Consider the following 21,536-nt stretch of genomic DNA (forward strand, 5'->3'; position numbering starts at 1 on the left):
CTCGACCGTTCTCTCAACTCACCAGCACGTCAGTGAATAGCAGTAAAAGAAAAACACAGTAGGAGCAGCTCAGTCTCTTATTGGACCGTGAAAATTCAGCTTGCTCCGTTAGTTACAACAATACACACGCATACATTCACATTCACACTTATTCGCGCGATCGGAACCCTTATCATAAGGGGAGCTGCCAGTCTTTCTGTAGACGAGCTACTTATTCCCTTGACCCAGCTGGGGGAGCTACCCAGAGCTCCAAACCTAACCCACAAGAGTGGGGAGCTTCCAGTCGACGAGCTCCAAGCTACCAGCCGACGAGCTACTTTAAACCCACAGAAGTGGGGAGCTTCCAGTCGCGACGAGCTACTTTCGCTATTTTAAATTCCCTGAATTTAAAATACGCTTTTACGCAAGATTGTGTCAGTGTGTCTGTATCTACCTGGTCAGTGTCGCCGGGTCTGGTCCACCTCGATCGGGCCCCACCACCGTGGGTCGCTTTCTAAGAACGTTGGCCAAGACTCGAATTTAACGCCCTTGGTCTTTGACCACACACCTAGTGTGTGGGCTGTCGACAGACGAACAACGTGGACTGGTCACGGAGATGGGACACGATGGAGGCGCTCCGGCTCCGAAGGACCAAGAAATGTTGGGGGAAAACTCTGTAAAAGACCCAGGAGAAATAAAGACACAATGAGACAAAGTTACTTTCTTTATCAAACGTGTACACGGGTGAGCTGCTAAGAACAACTCACACCATGCACAGTGGCTTGGTAATTTTTATAGGCACAGAGCACAGAGACAGTGAGAACAGGATAACAAATAATAAACAGATAAAATAAAACAACTCCATATATGGTGCTAGTCTCGTCAGCAGAGAGCTAGGGAAGATAAAACAATCTAAAACAATATGTCCCAGAAACAAGATGTGTTTGCTGGGAAAGTCTAAAAAGATAATTCTAAACTAATCTAACCATAGGGAGAGGGCAGACAAAAGGCATCTTTGTACATTTAAAAGAAGGTAAAGAAACATAGAATCATTTTTCCTGTAACAGACCTACTATAGAACCAAGTCCACCAGAGCTTTTTTTTTTTTTTTTTTTTTTTTTTTTTTTTTTTTACATGCTGTAGTGCCATTTGTGGGAGCATTTCAAGTTGCTATACATCAATACAACTGTTATAGCCCATATTTTAATAATATGTATGCATTAAGTCCATAGTAATTACATAAATTGCAAAAAAGTGCAATAAACTACAAAAAAAATTGAAAATCGCTTTTGTTTTGTTTACATATATTTCTACTTGGAGAAATTTAAGAGGTTTATCCCTCAAAACTTTAAATACAATAAAGTTGCAAAAAATAGTTTCCCACCACAGGAAATTTATTTTGAGTGTCTTCATAGTTTTATTTTGGAGATACAGCAATTTTTATATACTGCAGGAAAAACAAAAAACAATCCTATGCTGCAAATTTGCAAAGAAAACAGCATGTGCATCATTTCACTGTGGGAAGTGTTACGAACAGCTGATAGGAACGGCGAAGCGTGTTTCTGGAATATTATGTTTTTGTTCCTGCAAGCGCTTTTTATGCAATTTTTGCAAAGCTATATGTGGAACGAAACCGTGACCGAGGACAAGCTGATGGCATCAGATGTAAGTACAACTCCTCCGGTTTCATATGCAAAACAAATTATTGCGCTAGCTTACACGGTTCAGGTTCTACAGGGATTTAAAAATAGTTACGCAAAACGTAGCATGCTGCTCTGACCGGATTTAAAGGGTTAACAATGACTTAAAAAAAATAATATAAAATGGTGTGCAACACCACTGAAGTTTTTTTTTTAAACTCTCTTTTCAACCAACGGCAGTCACTCTCCAAATAACTTCTGCTTAGCTTTCCGAGCTTCCCTCGGGTCCTCTTAATCAGCGGTCTCCAACCTTTTTTGCGCCACGGGCCGGTTTATGCCCGACAATATTTTCACGGACCGGCCTTTAAGGTGTCGCGGATAAATGAGGGAGGGGCTAATAATCGGCTCAGTCATTTTTAATGATCGTTGAAAGCCCAGATCGTAATCGTGATTAAAATTCGATTAATTGAGCAGCCCTACTTTACCAAACCCACATGAATTAAACATCACTCCCAAATGTTACAGGGGTATTAGTCTGACAGGCATTTCAAGTGATCTGCCCTTCCAACTGCAAATAAATAAATAAAAAAATCTCCTTTTGGTAGCACACATTCTTTATAAAGAAAAGCTTTCTAAAACATTATTCCCTCCTTCCCCAAGGAATCTTTGCCTATCTCAACTACCACGTGCCAAGGACTCGCCGTGAAATCCTTGAGATCCTCCTTAAAGGTCTACATCGTCTGGAGTACAGAGGCTATGATTCAGCTGGTAAGAAAAAGAGAGACTCATCACCAACAAGTTCTGCCTTTTTTTAAATTGTGTTTTGTTTTGTTTTTCTTGTGTTCAGACCTCCTCAGAGGTTACTCAAGAAATGCCAAAATGTTGTAATAGTTTGTTGGTCTCCAATGTAACATTAATGCAGCAACTGTCCTGAAAGTCACACTTGATTTTTTGTTTTTCAGTAATACATGCCAACACTAATGACTTGTGCCTGATTTATGCTTGCGTGTGGTTACGTGTTGATTAATGTGTGGTTGTGTCCCGGTGTTTTATATACGGTGCCAACAGATGCTGGGATTTTTGTTTTTCTCCTGGTTCCTCGCTCTTTGTTCTGCTCAGTTTTATGTTACATTATTATTATTATTTTGTTTTTTTGTTTTGTTTTTTTGTTTTCTGTGGAGGCAGTTATATTTATCCCTCTGGTTTTCCACTTCTTTGTACTTTCCCTCACATCCATTTTGGTAGTTTCAGCAATCTTCTTCAAGGAATCTGCTGTCTGACCTTGTATTTACACTATGATTATTTTTCCTTATACTGAGTAAATAATAGTTTTTTTTTCTTTCAGTTCTTCTCAGACATTGGACCAAAAAGAAGACTTTACTTACATAATAGTAATACCACCGTTATACCTAATACCTACGGCCTTGCCATCTTTATGATTCAGCTATTTCTAACTTTTTTAAAAATTTCATTAGGTGTTGGAATTGATGGGGGCAACAGCAAAGATTGGGAGGTCAACGCCAGATCTATCCAGCTGATCAAGCAGCGTGGAAAAGTGAAGGCCCTGGATGAGGAGATCCACAGTAAGCTGAGATTGTTGCTCGTTTAGAGAGAACTAATAGTTGACCGAATCCTCAATTTTCCTTCCTGCACGCTGTGGTGCAATTCGCATATTTAATGTCGTCTGTCTTGGGGGTGTGTTTGTTTGATTTATAGAACAGCAGGATATTGACCTGGATGTGGAGTTTGATGTCCACAGTGGCATTGCCCACACTCGCTGGGCCACTCACGGTGAGCCCAGCCCAGTCAACAGTCATCCACATAGATCTGACAAAAACAATGGTGAGTGATGTTTCAAGTTGGTACAGAAACAGCTAAATGTTTGATTCTGTGTTAAGTTTCTGACAGTCCTCTTTGGTTTGCAGAATTCATAGTCATTCACAATGGCATTATCACCAACTACAAAGACCTGAAGAAATTCCTGGTGAGCAGATGTTTTTCATTAATATTTCTTGATGTGTTTTCATTGTTCCGATTTGTAAAGCGAAATCATTTTCTCGTTTCTGTAGGAGAGCAAAGGTTATGAGTTCGAGTCAGAGACTGACACAGAGAGCATCGCCAAGTTGGTGAAGTACATGTATGACAACCGGGAGAGCGACGACATCAGTTTCGCCACGCTGGTTGAACGTGTGACTCAGCAGCTGGTAAGGACTTGCTAATGTACACCAAAGATGCAAAAGCAATCAGACAGTAAAAAGATCTGACTTCCTGTTTGACCTGCTGCCTTGCAGGAAGGAGCTTTTGCACTGGTCTTCAAGAGTGTCCACTATCCCGGCGAGGTGGTTGGTACAAGGTAAACTCACACACTGATGGCTGATCTTAAATCTCCTAAAGTGACGTCTAAGACGGGTCAAAATGTATACAATACATTTTGAAGTCTGACAGTATAAGAAACCTTTCTGCGATGCATTTAGACCATATACTGGTAAAATATCAGGATGTGGTTTAAAATGAATATTTTCTTGTGGTTTATACAGGAGGGGAGGTCCTCTGCTGATTGGAGTGCGCAGTGATCACAAGCTGTCCAGCGATCATATTCCTGTGCTCTACCGCTCATGTAGTTATAGTTTCTCTTTCTAGTCAAATGTATCCAAATGTGGCTGGATGAAATTGCCTGAGGCCTGTTTTCTTTTACATCCCAGCTACTAAAGACAAGAAGAGCTGCAGCACCCTACCCAGGACAGACCAGGACACCTGCCTGTTTCCAGTAGATGAAAAAGCGGTGGAGTACTATTTTGCATCTGATGCGAGGTAAGCAGATACTGTTAGAGTGCACAACGATGTTCTTTATATGCCTGCTTTATGCGTGTATCAAAAATCAAACGTTTGATGTGGTTTCTGATCTGCCACGACAGCGCGGTGATCGAGCACACAAACCGGGTGATCTTCCTCGAGGACGACGACGTAGCCGCCGTGATGGATGGCCGGCTGTCGATTCACAGGATAAAGCGCACAGCTGGAGACTACCCAGCCCGTGCCATCCAGACCCTGCAGATGGAACTACAGCAGATCATGATGGGTGAGTGGAGGGACGAATTCTCTTCACAACATGCATTCCTTTCCCACACTAATGGTCAATAAATCATTTATACTGTGCCATTAATTTAGTCTCAAATCCTGTTATTATCCTGCAAGTCATAATCGATGACCAGCTGCTTACATAGTTTGGCTTGCTTTTAACGGTTTGCCCTGAGGTTGTTCTTGTTATCATCCAAGTCGTTACACTCTTGCTAGATTAGCAGCGCCACCAGAGAAACCACTGTTGGTAAAACAAACCACTTTGCTTTAAGATGTTATTACTCCCATCTTCCCTTCTTGACCCGAGTTGAAATATTATGCTAGGTTTGTAGTAAGACAGCTGTTTCCTTCTTTTTCAACATTTTACTCCAGCCCCAGGATTTGAACTCAAACAAATCCTGGGGCTGGATTTGTTAAAGCTAAATTTAAATTTTAGCTTTAATGTGAAGCCATTAATATCCTATGTATAGAACAATGTGCAATTTGTGGCTTTTTAAAAAAAAGTACAGTTCCCCTTACTAATGCTTAGACAAATGCACCCAATAAAAAGCATTTCTCAGTGTTTAATTGTTGTTAAAGAAAAACAATTATTTTCCCAAGTCACCAAAGTTAAAGCGTTCACTTATGGGAATTAGGACACATTTTTATTATTGCATTATTTTCCCTTTTTTCGTGTACAAAATCATAATAAAAACCCCACAATCATGTAAGTTTATTCTTGGGACAGTTTTTCATGCAAAACAGACCTTTACGCATATCGACTCCAGGTCTGTAAGAATCTGACAAATCTATAATCAGTCAGGATTAAATTGCTTCCCAGGGCTGTTAGGTAATCCTTACTGACTTTATATTTGTCAGACCCTGATTAGGACTTGGAGTCGATGTGCATAAGGTCTGTTTTGCATGCAAAATTGCACCAAGAATCAACTTGTTACATGCACTTAATCAGTTATTGGACTTTTGGAATTGAAGTATTTCATCTATCCTGCTGCTGTGTCCTTAAATGAGGAACATGAGTCTAAGAAGTTTGCTCAGTATGAACACAGCTAAAAAAAAGGAGATTAAATCTCATGGTTACTGTCTATATTTTCTTTTTTCTTCATTTTCACTGACTTTTCCTCAGCAGTCCAGCAGAGGGCAGAGGTGAGCCGGTGTTGGCTGCACTCGACATTCCTTTGTGGTCCTGTCATTACTCAGCCTCTCTCCTCTCATTTCCTAGTTTTTTCTTCTTCTGCTGAATAACCTAATTCGAATGACCCAAATTGCTCTCAAAGTACGTTTTATTTCATTTGAGGCATGACTCATGCTATGGCTCCAAATATCTTAATAGAGAAAGAAAGTTTACCCAATAAGTACTCTCATTTCCAGGAAGGCCTGATTGTCAATAAAACACAGTGAGGACGTTTGTTTTTGCTCCTTCAGGAGGCTGTGGTTTGCATTCTCGGACACTTAATACATGTAAACAAAACCTCTCTCGTTCGGTTGAGTTCATGTGGGTTTTATGGGGCTTATAAAAAGTCTATCACTGAGTGCTTAACTGGTATTTACCTTTTCTTCTTTTCTTTTTTTTTGACTAATTCTGGAAATGTTCCCGTGATATCTGATCCTCATTTTACAGGCAACTACAGCTCCTTCATGCAGAAGGAGATCTTTGAGCAGCCAGAGTCTGTTGTTAACACCATGAGAGGGAGAGTCAACTTTGACAACAACACAGGTTGGAGCACTGCCTTATTATTATATTTACCAAGACAAGAAATGACAATTCCTCAAAAATGTCAATCTTTGGCTTTCACTGTAGTCTTTAGCGTCAAGTAATTTAGTTTTGCATGTGCAACTACCTTTAGTTCATTATAATAAGGATCAAGGACGCCCTATAAAAGTTTTACAGCTATAAGTACATTTTTTAAGTGTAAAATGTCCCATCTCTCCTGTGGGGTGTTTGTGGTCTTTGAGCAGTTTGTTGTGCTTTTCAGTGACACTGGGTGGACTTAAGGATCACATCAAAGAGATTCAGAGGTGTCGCCGACTTATCCTCATTGCTTGTGGCACCAGCTATCATGCAGGAGTAGCAGTGAGTAGTCTTTTGTTTAACCACCTTTTGTTCTTTGGTGCAAAGTCCCGTCAGAAAAATAATCAAACTGAATCCAAGAGGAAAATATGACAGGAAATATGACACCTGTGTTGTGGTATGAGCTTCGTGTCCTGCCACACTCTATGCTCTGTGCACAGCTGGCACGTTTTCACAAATCGATGCTGTTGTTTTTTTTCCCAGACCCGCCAGGTGCTGGAGGAGCTGACCGAGCTGCCTGTCATGGTGGAGCTGGCCAGCGACTTCCTGGACAGGAACACGCCTGTTTTCCGAGACGATGTCTGCTTCTTTATCAGCCAGTCAGGTGTGGAGACCAGTGCCATCTGGACTTGATCTGTGGCACATTCCCCATTTGTATTCCACTTTCTATTTGGGGGCTCTTCTTGATTTATCTTTCTATGTGCTCAACTTTTTCAAAATGCTGAGTCAAAGTTTTTGAAACCTGTGGATTATTTTTTTCTGTAAAGCTGTCTTAAATCAGACTAGTTTATGGTGCAAAAGTCAGTAAATCAGTTTTATTGTGTGAATTGTTACGTTCCATAAACGGGTTGTGTTTTCCATTTCTGCCGACCCCGCAGGGGAGACCGCTGACAGCCTCATGGCCCTGCGCTACTGTAAGGAGAGGGGGGCTCTGACTGTGGGCGTCACTAACACAGTGGGCAGCTCCATCTCGAGGGAGACTGACTGTGGCGTCCACATCAACGCCGGGCCAGAGATCGGAGTAGCGAGCACCAAGGTATACCATGGCAACCGTGGCTCTAATTAACTCTGCGGTTTTTATGAGTGCAGCTTTTATGCGCCGTGGAAGTGGAAAACCACAACATGCATTTATTGTGTCACTGGAGATTGAAAGGATACTTCTTACATTAACCTCTTGAGGTTAGGTTATATTATGCTACACAGCATTACCAAAATTACTGTTATTATTATCTTGCTATCTTTGAAATGGCTACTTTAAACACAGGGACCAGGTCTGTGACTACCCGCTGTCAGTTGCCTCCTTCATAGCAACTTATATAAAGAGTGATAAAATGGTGATAAGACAGAGTCAGTCTGTAATCATTTTGAGGGGTGAATGGGGCCAAGTTGCCAATTACATGCAATCTGTGTGTGATAAATCAACCAAAATAGAAAATCTGTTGCCTTTTACATACAAATAAATTCACATTAACTGCATGCATTTAGCCAGAACCTCATAGATTTTGAAGAGAAAGTCAGAAGTTGCTCCACAAATATCGGCATAGTTGCTGTTGGATGACGATTTCACTGCATAATGAGACAGGGGCTCAGGAATCTTATATAGCGATATAACCAGTTGAGTGGACTCCGCCTTTCAAATGTTCACCAATGTGTCTGACGGTGATTGCAGTCAGTTGGAGCTGGAGACAGGTTGCCAAACAACTTGCAACCAGTTGCAGGCTCCAAATTTTTATTTATTTATTTTTTTTAAATCAGTTCACTGGGCAGCAACCAAGTTTCCAGCCATAGAGTTTTCCTACTCATTCTATTTAAACTCCAGTGAGACTGAGTCATTAGTGATGAAGATGAATGTACTGCTGGGTGTGTTTTCACCTTGTTGTGGCAGGCTTGGATGTGGATGATTGAAAACAGCACATTCCCTTGGAGTTGAAGTGAATGCTTATTGCTCCATTTAAAAAAGCAATCTACTAATTTTTCTGCTTTTGTCTATGACAATATTTTCAGAGGCAACACACCAAATGAATTTGTTACGTTCAAGTTAGAAATATAGCACATGATTTCTTTGATTTGTTGTAACTGAGCCTTTGATGCTTAGCTAAAGTACTGTACACCAGTTAATTGCAACATCTCATAAATGAACTCGACGCTCGCTGACTCTGAATGAAACCCAGATGAAAACTCCATTGCAATTCTGGTCCCGCCTTTTGGAAGTTGACGTGGTCCTCCACCGTTATCCCAGAGGGAGTTAAAGAAGCCTGATTTTCTCATCTCAGCTCATGTAAACCTTGGACACTTGGTTTCATGCCCCTCCCACCCCCTCACCGAAAGCATTTGCCAGCTGGGATTTGAGCAGAGGAGTTGAAGCCCCTGCTCTTTCTAGGGAGCATAGAGAGAGAGAGTTAGGAAAAGTGGAGCAGGTCCTTCCCTGCCCCAGCTCTTGGCTCAGTGACTCTTGTGTTGCTCCAAAGTCCCAGAGCACGCCTCAGAGACGCCATCATTTACTGCTCGGCTGGCAGGGCCACACACCCACACCCACCTCAACCGAATGTTGCACATTAACAACCAAGCTTATCAAAACACTGACTTGGTTTGCAACTAATCACATGCTGAATCATCCCAAATTCATATATTTGGTCTCAATTTTCTGCTTTTCATGCTCGTAGGATTTTTTTTAAACTTTAAATGAGGGAATTTCCAATTCCTTTGTTCATATTCAAGATTCATGGCATAAATTAGCACTAAAAGACAAAACACTTTGATGCTATCATGAGGCAGATCCTTCTGGCAGGTCAGCCGACAGTAAATGAGAGAAGACTGCTTTTGAATTACATAACTCTTTCCACTGGGAATTTACAGGATTACAAAGTTTGTTTTCTAGATCACAGCTGTTGTGTTTTCTTTATGTTTCAGCTGTGTATGCATGCATGCTCACATTTGCAGGGTCAAAGTTGGCACATTGTGCATCAGGAAAGCACTGACAAGTTTGAAAGTATGAATATGGAAGAGATCAACGGTTGAATATGTGGGTTAAATATGTTGCCACAGCTCTGAAGGACTACGATTTGTGTGTTGTTGTGAAGAAAAAAGAAACTGTGTGTAAAGGTTTTACAGCTATTTTCTTGGCCCTGCACATTGGCATTTCTGAGTCCAGAGAGTCTTGTGAATTGACTTGGCTTCTCTCAGACTCTGATTGAATCTCCTAAATGAGCATGGAAGACCTCCAAACGTGCTTGGAGATGAAGGAAGGAGAGGGTGCGGGCGGCGATGACGGCAGGCACAGTCTCAGATGTGTTGAGGTTATAAGAAGCGACATTTCCAGAAGGATCAGACATCATCTGTGGTATATGTGGCTACAAAGGTTTTTAGGATGAGCAGCACTAACTTAACTGCGTGTGTTTTTTGTTTTTTTTATAATGCTGCTTGATGTGTATGAAAACCCACCTCTCCATATTTCATCTGGTGCAGATTATAAACTGGAGACCAAATTTGCAATCAAAACAAAGCGAAAAAGAAGGACATGGCTTCATAATCTGTACCGAAAGGCTCAAGTCGTGATCTGGTCGCTGCTTCGTTGGTTCGATATTGAGCTGCAAAATAGGAAATCTACCATTCCCTCTAGAAATGAGGTCACAAGCAAGCAAGCTTTGACTGTGCAGTGGTGGCGGTCCACTTTGTGACCTTCATACAAATAGTTAGGGAGCAGTTGTTTTCTTTATTAGTCAGAGTAGAGACAGACAAAGAAACCGCATCTTAGCAATTGTGTTACAGTTAATAAATATTCTACTTTCTCTGTTGTGTTTTTCGTCTTCAGGCCTACACCAGTCAGTTTGTGGCCTTGATCATGTTTGCCCTCCTGATGTGCGATGACAGGATTTCAGTGCAGCCCAGGCGCCGTGAGATAATCCAGGGCCTAAGAGTGCTTCCAGGTAAGTCACACCACGTGTTGTAATTCAGCCAGAGATTCATATGTGAAGTTTAAACACAAAAAGACTGGAAAAACTAGCTCTCAGACCCAAGATCAAGCACATCCACAGCCTGTTTTAGTTTTGTTTTTGTTGGTGTTTTTATTTTTTTTTTAAATCCTCTTAGAGGACAAACTTAAACGGCAACAAAAGGATCAGAAGACGAGAGAGAGCGGGAAGGGGGGCAGACGGATGAATAGCTTTAGATTTTGGCGTTGGGCTCTTGCATGACTCTGTGAATCTAAAGCACATGATAGCATGTCCCCAATAGTAACCTAATAAGGAATGTCTGGCTTGTCTGCCACTCCCTGCCCAACATTAGAAGCTGAGTCTAGGTTCATGTTGCTGCAATATTTTTTTCATATTTTGTCTCTGCCAGTCAGCCTCTTGAAACAAGAAAAAAAATGTGTGTGTATGTGTTAGATCTGATTAAGGAGGTCCTCAGTTTGGATGATGAAATCCAGAAGCTGGCAACGGAGCTGTACCAGCAGAAGAGTGTGCTCATCATGGGCAGAGGCTACCATTACGCTACCTGCTTGGAGGGAGCACTGGTGAGCACATGCGAGTTTATCATCTGACAGCTTGATTGTTAATTTCAGCGTAGGCTTGTATTTATCTAAAGTCTGGATGTTTTTTTTCATTCCCCTGCAGAAAATCAAGGAAATCACGTACATGCATTCAGAGGGTATCCTGGCAGGAGAGCTGAAACACGGCCCGCTGGCCCTGGTGGATAAACTCATGCCGGTGATCATGATCATAATGAGAGACCACACTTATGTCAAGTGTCAGAATGCCCTGCAGCAAGTTGTTGCTCGCCAGGTAAGAATCGCACATGGCGCATGTTTTGTGATCAGCCTTATTGTAATGTCGGTGTGTTGGTTTATTTTATAATCCAGTCACAAGTGATCAGCCCAGATTGTTTAGTTGCCTGAAATGCTCAAACAAACTCTGACAAATAAAAACTAAATGTGACACTTTACAGTGTTTATTATATCGTGGAAAATGACTAAGTGAGTTTATTTGAATCCATTTAAGTTTTTTCCTTTCTGAAAACTGTTTGCATCATAACTCATTAAGTTCAAACCCCGAAAGTATGTTGACCACTGCGTCACCTCTGGCCCTTCAACTCAGTCGGTGAAAGGGGAGAGGTTGATTCAGCGCATCTCCATCATTGTGCAGTAAACACACTATATTCATCTCTTTGTTTCATTTACAGGGTCGTCCTATTGTGATCTGCGACAAGGACGATCACGAAACCATCAAAAACTCCAGCCGCACCATCAAAGTGCCTCACTGTTTGGACTGCCTGCAGGGCATCCTGAGCGTCATCCCTCTGCAGCTGCTGTCCTTCCACCTGGCTGTCCTCAGAGGCTACGATGTAAGTGCTTTCCCTTCAGGATCAGCAACAACTCTCAATCCAGCATGCTTCTTAATTCAAACATTTCTTGGAGATACCATTTTCCCAAGTGATTTCCACTCTTACAGTCATCATCAGTATACCTGTGTTTACAGGTGTAGTAAGAGTATGATTGTGTAAAATACGTCGATGATTCATTTCAGGACATAAAAGAAGACAGTTGTGCAAAAGATTCTGGAGCACAATATAAATGAGATATTCTGTTATTATTAGCCTGTCACTGATCATCTAGCGCTGTCGCTCAGGACTGCTTTGTAAGCAGAAACACTGCCAGAATAAACGTGCAGTGTTTATATCTGTAAATCAGCATGTCCCCAACTCGCTTGAAAATGTAACCTACTTTGTGAACGATGTAAACTGGCAAACTTGGTGGTGAAGGTGATGACGATGTGGTTAGCTGCCACACTGAAAGAATTATAGTGAAATGTAAATAACCTCCATCTGTGCGCGAATTCCGACCTGCGATTGTTTCATTTATTGGCAAAGCCCACAAGCTGTTACTGATGTTTGTGCTGGTGCTGCAGAACTGACTTAGATGTGTTGTCCCCTTGATTTCCTGTTTTTGAGGAATTTTAAAGGTCAAAGTGAGCAGCTTAACTCAAAGTCAGCATCTAGTCAGTTTTTCAGAGCATTTCAGAGAAACGTCCTGGCCGTGCAGCTCTGTAGAACAAACAGCTCCACCACACGCATGCCCTGTGTTTTATGTAATTTTGTCCGAGGGGAGGAGAAGCGCTCTGGACAGGACATGTGTGATAATTACAAGAGCAGTTCTTCCAAACCGCCATATCTCTGGCTCGCAGATTAAAGTATGTTTTTGTTAAGATTTGTATAAATCATACTCGGGTGTTTTGACAGCAGCATTTAGTCAACAGCAGCAACAGTGTCCTTTTCATCTGCAAGGCTATTGATTGTCTGCTCCTCTGTTTAAACGCAGGTGGACTGTCCAAGAAACCTGGCCAAGTCCGTGACAGTAGAGTGAGCCGCACCATTCATCACTAACAACAAAAGCTTGGCATAGACACACATTCAAGCACAGACCCCAAAGGAAGCGTCTGTGTGAAGTAAACCATCAGAAGATGACGTCCTGTCCTGTGTCTTGTGTGTCGTGGCTCTTTTTTTTTCCTTCTTTTTTTTATGCAGTCTTTCAGTAATCGCTCTTGTATCTCACTGTTGTGTATTATCACAGTGTTGCATTGTTTCTTTTATCAGAAAGCTTTGACAACATTTGTTTTTTCTTTGTTGTTGCCGGTGGCAAGGAATGGGTTGGGAATGACATATAACGTGCATATCACTTTTTCGGGGGTGAACCTGTATCAACCTTCGCTGGCCATTTATGGGCATGCCTTCCATGTTTATCTGTTGCTGATTGGGCTCTCTGGAAGCTGATGTTAAAGCTGACAGTAGTTTACGCTTTAAAGACCTCACTGGCTCATTTTCTCTTTTAGTGCAATGATTTGTAGTTTAGTTGGGATTTTTTTTCCTTGGCAGCTAATCATTCAAAGTGTCTTTACTCCACTGTTGAAGTAAACCACAGTCTTGAATCATTCCAAGCCACAGGTCATCGCTTCTTCATAATTGCAGTGTGGTTTTGATACACTTTCCCCTCTTGGATTTTCTTCTGAGGACACGCAGCAAAGAGCAGCATCAAATGTCCGATCAGAAAAAGTTTGTGAATACTATCATAAATCTTCTAATGTTGCTGTGTGTAAGCCCAGGAATTCGGTTTTTTAAACTCTGGTTTTGGTCCACTCAGTTAATGAGAGGAACCACCTACACCAGAGTCTGAGACGTCGCTCGTTCACTCTTTCCTATTTTTCTCGACACGATCCTGTTACTGTAAACGCTCTCTGGGTGCAGTTTAGCGTTGCAGTTTAGCGTTTCATTCTCGTGTGGGACTTTTCGCATAAAGGTTTCTTTTTATCAATAAACTGAAGTAATGCAATTGAGATAAAGTTGCAAACCTGAAGTAGAGGCAGTCGCCAGCCCACACCTTGCCACCGTCATTTTGCAATCTTGGGACCATTTGTAGCTTTTCTTCTTTCTTTTTTTTTTCGTCCTCTTGTTACATTTGTTTGTTAATTGGTTTTTTGGAAGGAATTTTATATTATTGAAGTTACTCTTTCATTTAAAATGTTAATGTTACTGTCATCTGAAATGTCAAACCAAAAATCTGTCTCTGGTGGCTTTGGCAATCATAAACCAAATCTCTTTTTTTCGGTTTCACTGTTGCTTTTGTAGCCAAACATGAACTGATTTTGCAGATCGTATGCTATGAAGTTATTCTGAGGCCCTGAGGGCACGTATACACACAGTCGCTTGGCAGCATGTCATACTGTAGACGTTGACTTTGGTCAGAAGCCAAATGCCAAGCTGTGTGTCTGTGATCCCAGGTGTCTTTTAAATTCAGAAGCCAAGAAAAAAAGTGACATTGCATGCACACACACACACACACACACAGTTATGCAGTAGAGAAAGAATAGGAGCAGCTTTTTTTAAGCCTGCATTCTTTAAGTTTAAAGATATTTATCTTGCATTTACAATCAAGCCTTAACTTGGACTTCATTTTCCCCCTTTGAGCCTTTTCTGAGCCAGTGAAATGTTGTTACAGGTACTTTTGTAACCCACACTCGAAACACTTTTTGATTTACTGACTGGATGTATTGATCAAGGATGCTGCAGTGGATCCTAGCACCATCTGTTGGGTTACAGAGGGAGTGGGAGTACTATTTATTAGTGGAACTGATGCAATAAAGTGTCACGTACGTATCTTTTAAAAGTGTCTGGGAGTTATTGGATTGAGGATGTGTGCGCTTGTGGATTTACATGACCTAAAATACTGACAGTGATAACAAAAGGTGTCTGTACGATTTTTATTCCAATAAATACGCTGTAGAAATTCAGGCACATTTGGACTTGTCATTAAAATAACGTGTTTAGTTCAGGTGATAGAGTGCACAAAGAGTTGAGGTACTGGAGGTATTTAGGGGTAGCTCAAAGTAACGATACGCCGCCGCTGGTGCCAAACTCCAGGAAGACGGACACTATCGGTCTGATGCTCTCACGTAGAGCTGTCACAGTGGAGACGCAGCGTCTGAGGTTGCTCCACAGACAAGGCAGGAGTGAAACTGCCACTTGAACGAGAGCAAAGGACATCAAACACAGAGATAGTGAGAAGCGGCAGAGCGCGGGCAGCACAAGCAGCACTGCCTTGATTGGCTTTAAGGGCTCTGCAGATCTCCTTCCTCCACAGCCACTCGGAGGGCAGCTGTAATTTCTCAAGGTGTGCGATGGAGGCCAGGTGGAGCAGTAGCTTGAGCATGCATGTTGGTCCAAGTCTTCACGTGCCAGGAGCACACCTGCTAGCTTCTGCCTGATGAACGTGTTCAGTTTCAGCAAGACTGAGAGGTAAAGAGTCAAGCTCCTGGTGAAAGCAAGTGCAGCTCTCAGAAGGATTTCATTGCAGAAACTAACCACAACGGCGGCCTCACACGCAGCTGTGGAGTAATTATGGAAAGTAACCACGGCTTTCAGCAGTAACAGCCTCCATTGTCCGAGCATGGGGAGCGTCCTGGGCAGTTTCTCATCTATAAAGAGCATCGTGTGAAGCAGGTAACATCCTCTGTGTAGGAGCCAGACTTTGCTAGTTCTTATAAATCAAAGCGTCACTGCAGCTTTTATCAGTGGGGCTGAATAAGTGTTAGCAGCTGTTGTGACTTTAATTGCAGACAGCTTGGTGTCGTAAGGAGAACGGATTTTCTCTGCTGCAGGCCTCTTGTTAGAGGGGCAGGAATTAGGTGTTATCACAGGAAATGCGCATCTCTAACCATGAACATTAACCATGATTCCTCTATGCCTAAACGTCCTGAAAAACCAAAAGCAGAAACCTGAGTTTCTGTAACTGTAGTCGTTTATACGATCTTGTCAAGACTTGATATTGTGTTTATCTTTTCTTAAAAGTTTAGCATCTTCTGCATAATAAGGGCAGGGGAGCAATCAGCAGGTTCACCCGGTATCTAGATGTTTCCTGACGGCGCCAAGTCAAAGTGCAATAAACAGCTGTGTCCTCTTTATCTTCTTTTAGGTTAGGTCTCCTTGTTTATCAGCAGTTGGATCTTTTTAAGTTGCTATTTAAAATCCAACTACTGTGGACTACCAGAAACATCATGTTTGATCACCAAATGAACAAACCTAATGATGTAATTGTTCAAATCTGCTTCATTAGGGTTAGTCAGTTTGAGCCAGCAGCAGTGAACATTAAACCTGAAGCGTCAGTTAAAATGCTGGTAATTTTATTTTGAAAATCTAATGAATATTCAGTTACATTTACATGTTTACTGTCTGGCAATTCATGGCTGCTTTTGATAACCATCAAACATTTTCTACCAAATGATTTACAAGAACCCATTTTACATTCTGCTGTTTGTATTCTAATGAGATGCTTGTATTTGAAGACATTAGACTGATTTTTATTTTATTTTTTTCCAGATTGTAGTCCTTTCCTAACGATATGGTCAACAACCTGAAGGAGAGAATTCTTCAAATTGCAGATGAATATCCAACTGTGACAAACATTGTTCTGCATACAGGGTCAAACGATGTGTCCAAACAACAGTCGGAGGTTCTGAAACGGGACTTTACTGGATTATTAAATACTGTAAACTCTCTGAATGCAGCTGTATTCATCAGTGGACCTGTACCGCCGGTCAGAGGAGGAGACGAGAGATTCAGCAGGTTGTTTACACTGAATAAATGGCTTATATCAGCATGTGCTGACCACTCAGTGCACTTTATCGACAACTTTAATATTTTTTGGGAACGCAGGCATCTGTTCAAAGCAAATGGATTTAATTTTAACAAGTCAGGGGTGAAACTGTTCACCTCCAACTTGTTTTATTCCATACGTCATCCATCCGTGCTTGGTGCCAAGGCTGAGATAAACGAGGAGTTATCTCATAAAGAGGAACAAACAGTACTCCAAGAACAGACAAAGCCCAGCAGAAACCTTGAGGAGGAGCTCCATTTGCCCCCACCCGGGAAGAGCCTCAGAAAGGAGAGACATCCATGGCATCTGAGGAAGAGCCTCAGAAAGGAGAGACATCTAAGGCAAGAAGAGGGGTCCCTATTTGCCTCCAACTCTCTCAACAACACCAACGACCAGGACAAGGGACCACGACCTTCCCCAGTCCCCCAAACCCCTGACAGGCCATCACCCTCCTCCCCCTCCCTTTCTCCCTCCTCCCCACACCTGAAATTCACTGAGGAGATGATGGAGCGGGTCAATGCTGGGCTCAGATCTACCCCCCGTCCCAATCCCTTTTTGTCCCCCATAAACCCCCCACCAGAGCGGCCAAAGGTTCGCCATCGAGCCCCACCCTCAACAGAGCAATCGAAGTCACATTGCCCAGCCTCGCCCCCCTTAGTTCCTCTTCATGCCCTGTCTCCGCAGTCTGATGCGTGATGTGTGAAGGGTCCGGGCTGTGAGGATTATGGCAGTGATGACTTTTCCCAGGAGAAGCTGGGACCCTGTTTACTAGAAGGTTTTAAAATTTCTGTACTTTTAGGTGACAGGAGACATGTGGCCTGGTCAAAACACAGAGAGCTGCACTCTAAAAGATCTTTAAACATAGTAAACATACCTTGTGTGCCACAGACTGCTCCCAAACACGAGGGGACAAGTAATACCTCTAAAACACTTAAGTTGGCTTTATTAAACATTAGATCTCTAGCTGGGAAAACATTTTTAATTAATGATTTAATCACTGAGCACAGCCTTGATTTTATGTTTTTAACTGAAACTTGGTTGGACCAAAGTAACAGTGGAGCTGTTCTCATCGAGACGACCCCTCCTAACTACAGTTTTATCAGTGAGGTCAGGGCGAGCAGGAGAGGAGGAGGGGTTGCTGTCTTATTTAATGAATCATTTCAATGTAAGCAGCTATCTCCTGGAAGTTTTCAGTCTTTTGAATATGTGGCTTTACAGCTGAAGGCCCCATCCAAAGTTGTGTTTCTTAATGTTTACAGGCCTCCCAAATACTGCACAGACTTTTTTAATGACCTCAGTGAACTGCTGTCTGTGATCTGTGTTGATTTCGACTGTGTAATTATTGCTGGGGATTTTAACATTCATGTGGACAACCCTCAGGACAAAGGGACTAAAGACCTGAGTAACACTCTGGGCAACTTTGGGCTGACTCAGCATGTAACAGAGGCCACACATAATAGAGGACACACTCTTGACCTACTGATCTCCAAAGGCCTGAGCATTTCAAAGGTTACTGTGTCTGATGTGGGCCTGTCTGATCATTACTGTGTTTTCTTTGAAAGTAAAATCTCAGCCCACACAAATATATCAACAACAGTGATCACAAAACTGTGTATAACTGAACACAGTAGTGAGATCTTTAACCAGGTCTTCCCATTAACACCTGACCTGCCCAGAGGGTCAGTCAATGAGCTCGTCAATAGCTTCAATGCTAACATGTTAAATGTAATGGACACTATTGCTCCCATTAAGGTGAAGGTTATCTCTGGAAGGAAAAAGTCTCCATGGAGAAACTCCACACTGGTGAAAAAAGAAAAAAGAGAGTGTAGGAAAGCTGAGCGCAGATGGAGAAAAACAAACCTCCAGGTTCATTATGACATTTATAAAGAGAAACTTCACAATTATAATTTACAACTGAGGAATGCAAGGAGGTCCTACTTCTCTGACATCATCACTAAAAACAGCCATAATGCTCGGGTCTTATTTTCTACAGTTGACAGGCTAACAAACCCTCCTGTGTCAGTGGCAGCTGAACTTCATTCGACCATGGCCTGCAATGACTTTGCCAAATTCTTCACTGAAAAAATCCAAAAAATTAGACAAGCAATTGGTACATCAACAGCAGATCCAGGATATGTACTGTGTCCACCAAAAAACTGTTTAAACACCATGAAACAGTTTCAACCTATTAACAGCAAAGACCTGGAGGACATCTTAGGTAAACTGAACTCCTCCTCCTGCTGTTTAGATGTCCTGCCAACAAGTTTTTTCAAAAAGGTCTCAAAGACTTTAGAGTCAGACCTGTTACAGATCGTCGACTTTTCCTTAATGTCAGGTGTGTTTCCAGAATCACTAAAAACTGCTGTAATCAAACCTATACTGAAAAAGGACAATCTTGACAAGACACAAATGAACAACTACAGGCCAATCTCAAATCTCCCGTTTTTAAGTAAGATCATTGAAAAAGCAGTTTCTCAACAGCTCAGTTACTTCTTAAAACAGAATAATTGCTACGATGCCTTCCAGTCAGGTTTTAGACAGAACCACAGCACTGAAACCGCTCTGACCAAAGTGTTTAATGACATATGTCTGAATACAGACAGTGGAAAAATGTCAGTCCTAGTTTTACTGGATCTCAGTGCAGCATTTGATACAGTTGACCACAACATATTACTCAAACGACTGGAGAACTGGACAGGTCTTTCAGGAACTGTACTAAACTGGTTCAAAACATACGTAGAAAACAGGAAATACTTTGTATCAATAGGTAACTTCACATCTGAGCAGACAAGTATCACATGTGGAGTTCCCCAAGGTTCCATCTTGGGACCCCTTCTGTTTAACATCTACATGCTCCCACTGGCACAGATTATAAACAACAACAAAATAAACTATCACAGCTATGCAGATGACACACAAATATATATCACAATGTCACCAGGAGACCGAGGCCCTGTACAGGCTCTTGGTAAATGCATTGAGGAAATCAATGACTGGTTGTGCCACAATTTTCTCCAGCTAAACAAAAACAAAACTGAGGTAATAGTCTTTGGCGCCAAAGAAAAACGATTACAGGTCACCAGAGAACTTCAATCTATACATCTAAAAACCACAAACCAGGCGAGAAATTTGGGTGTAGTGATGGATGCAGACCTAAACTTAGAAAAACACATTAAGACAATAACAAAGTCAGCTTACTATCACCTCAAGAATATATCAAGGATAAAAGATCTGATGTCTCAACAGGACCTGGAAAAACTAGTCCATGCATTCATCTTTAGTAGGCTTGATTACTGTAACAGCATCTTTACAGGTCTACCTAAAAAATCAGTCAGACAACTACAGCTCATTCAGAACTCTGCTGCTCGAGTCCTCACTAAGACCAAAAAAGTGGACCACATCAGTCCAGCTCTGAGGTCCTTACACTGGCTGCCTGTCCGTCAGAGGATAGACTTTAAAGTTCTGATGCTGGCCTATAAAGCTCTGAATGGTTTAGGACCAAAATACATCAATGACCTCCTGACCCAGTATGAACCATCCAGATCCCTCAGGTCATCTGGATCCGGTCTTTTATCAGTTCCCAGAGTCAGAACCAGACACGGAGAAGCTGCATTCAGCTTTTATGCTCCTTATATCTGGAACAAACTCCCAGAAAGCCTCAGATCAGCTGAAACACTCAGTTTATTTAAATCCAGGTTGAAGACTCACCTGTTCTCAGCTGCATTTGAATAAAGCACCAAATCCACACTTTAAGCTTAAATTTCAAAACTTACATTTAACTACTGATTTTATCTACTGTTCTGATTTTATCTGTTTTGATTTTATATACTGTTTTGTTTGTTTGTTTGTTTGTTTGTTAATTAGTTAGTTAGTTTATTTGCTTGTTTTAATCAATTTTAAATCATGCTTTTTATTTGTTCTTGTTTCTAATGTCTCTGTAAAGCACTTTGAATCACCTTGTTGTTGAATTGTGCTATACAAATAAACTTGCCTTGCCTTGCCTTGTAAACTTTAGACGTGGCTGTGCAGAAAGGTCTCAGTAGATCAATTGTTTCTGAGTTATTCAGTCGAGCCCATCTGACACCAACAACCCTTCCACATACAAAATCACTGAAACCACCTCTCTTCTTCATTCTGGTGCTCTGTTTGGGCTACACCAGGTCGTCTTAACCATGTCTAAATGCCTAAATGCACAGAGTTGCTGCTATGTGAACGCCTGATTAGATATTTGTGTTAACGAGCAGTTGAACAGGTGTACCTAACAAAGTGGCCAATGAGTTTATGTGATTTACTTTAGAAACAGAGGTTAGCAACAGCAACAAAGTTTAAAATTTGCCCGAAATTCTACTATAAAATCTGCCCTTTGATTTGATTCTGTCCTCTTTGTTATTCCCAGATCATCATGATGTCATCACCCTCGACAGGCTTTTTCATTTCTGCAGCCCATGCATATTTCCTGAGGATTAGATTGTTTCAAATATTTTCCAAGATGGCTCCCCTATTCGTGTTGTAACATAATGCAATATATTAACATCTTGAATGAGTTTGCTGCACATGAAGTATTCTCTTCTCTGTTTTTCTGTCACAAGGAATGAGTAAGGGCCTGCAGACATTCACGCAGTGGTAATGTCAGTAGGTAAATGAGAACAGAACAGCTGTACATTTAGTTTGGGAGGTACAGAATATTGTTTAAAGGAGCCCTGTGGATAAAAAGTGACTTGAGGGAATATCCAGCTAAATGCATTAAAGGCTTTACAGACTCTCGATGAAAGCATACACAGTAAACATGTGGATCAGTTGCTGCTTTTGCTGCCCGGAAGTAAAACAGAATGTTTTTCAAATTAGCATCTGAAGAAAAGAATAAGAAGACGGAGTCAGATTTTATGTAGCTAAACTGCTTCCTTGCTTT

The 21,536-nt window shown here is 41.6% G+C and overlaps 1 protein-coding gene across 1 annotated transcript in view; it reads left to right on the forward strand.

Annotated features, from left to right (window-relative positions):
• LOC146621051 (glutamine--fructose-6-phosphate aminotransferase [isomerizing] 1) overlaps window positions 1–14,622 on the forward strand; it is a 23,574-nt gene extending 8,952 nt beyond the window's left edge. Inside the window, exons 2-19 of the mRNA XM_085367195.1 lie at window positions 2,280–2,387; window positions 3,095–3,202; window positions 3,336–3,461; window positions 3,545–3,603; window positions 3,689–3,823; window positions 3,911–3,972; window positions 4,157–4,236; window positions 4,322–4,430; window positions 4,535–4,698; window positions 6,316–6,411; window positions 6,671–6,768; window positions 6,970–7,090; window positions 7,365–7,522; window positions 10,298–10,412; window positions 10,872–10,999; window positions 11,100–11,267; window positions 11,665–11,826; window positions 12,800–14,622. Coding sequence (XP_085223321.1) covers window positions 2,280–2,387; window positions 3,095–3,202; window positions 3,336–3,461; window positions 3,545–3,603; window positions 3,689–3,823; window positions 3,911–3,972; window positions 4,157–4,236; window positions 4,322–4,430; window positions 4,535–4,698; window positions 6,316–6,411; window positions 6,671–6,768; window positions 6,970–7,090; window positions 7,365–7,522; window positions 10,298–10,412; window positions 10,872–10,999; window positions 11,100–11,267; window positions 11,665–11,826; window positions 12,800–12,844 — 2,042 coding nt within the window. The 3' untranslated portion in view covers window positions 12,845–14,622. The remainder of the gene's footprint in view (window positions 1–2,279; window positions 2,388–3,094; window positions 3,203–3,335; window positions 3,462–3,544; window positions 3,604–3,688; window positions 3,824–3,910; window positions 3,973–4,156; window positions 4,237–4,321; window positions 4,431–4,534; window positions 4,699–6,315; window positions 6,412–6,670; window positions 6,769–6,969; window positions 7,091–7,364; window positions 7,523–10,297; window positions 10,413–10,871; window positions 11,000–11,099; window positions 11,268–11,664; window positions 11,827–12,799) is intronic.
• Window positions 14,623–21,536: the final 6,914 nt, after the last annotated feature.

Source organism: Diplotaxodon limnothrissa, linkage group LG12 (genome assembly GCF_057381915.1).
Source record: "Diplotaxodon limnothrissa isolate DT_005_m linkage group LG12, D_limnothrissa_male_GT1.1, whole genome shotgun sequence".
In the NCBI taxonomy this organism is placed as follows: domain Eukaryota; kingdom Metazoa; phylum Chordata; class Actinopteri; order Cichliformes; family Cichlidae; genus Diplotaxodon; species Diplotaxodon limnothrissa.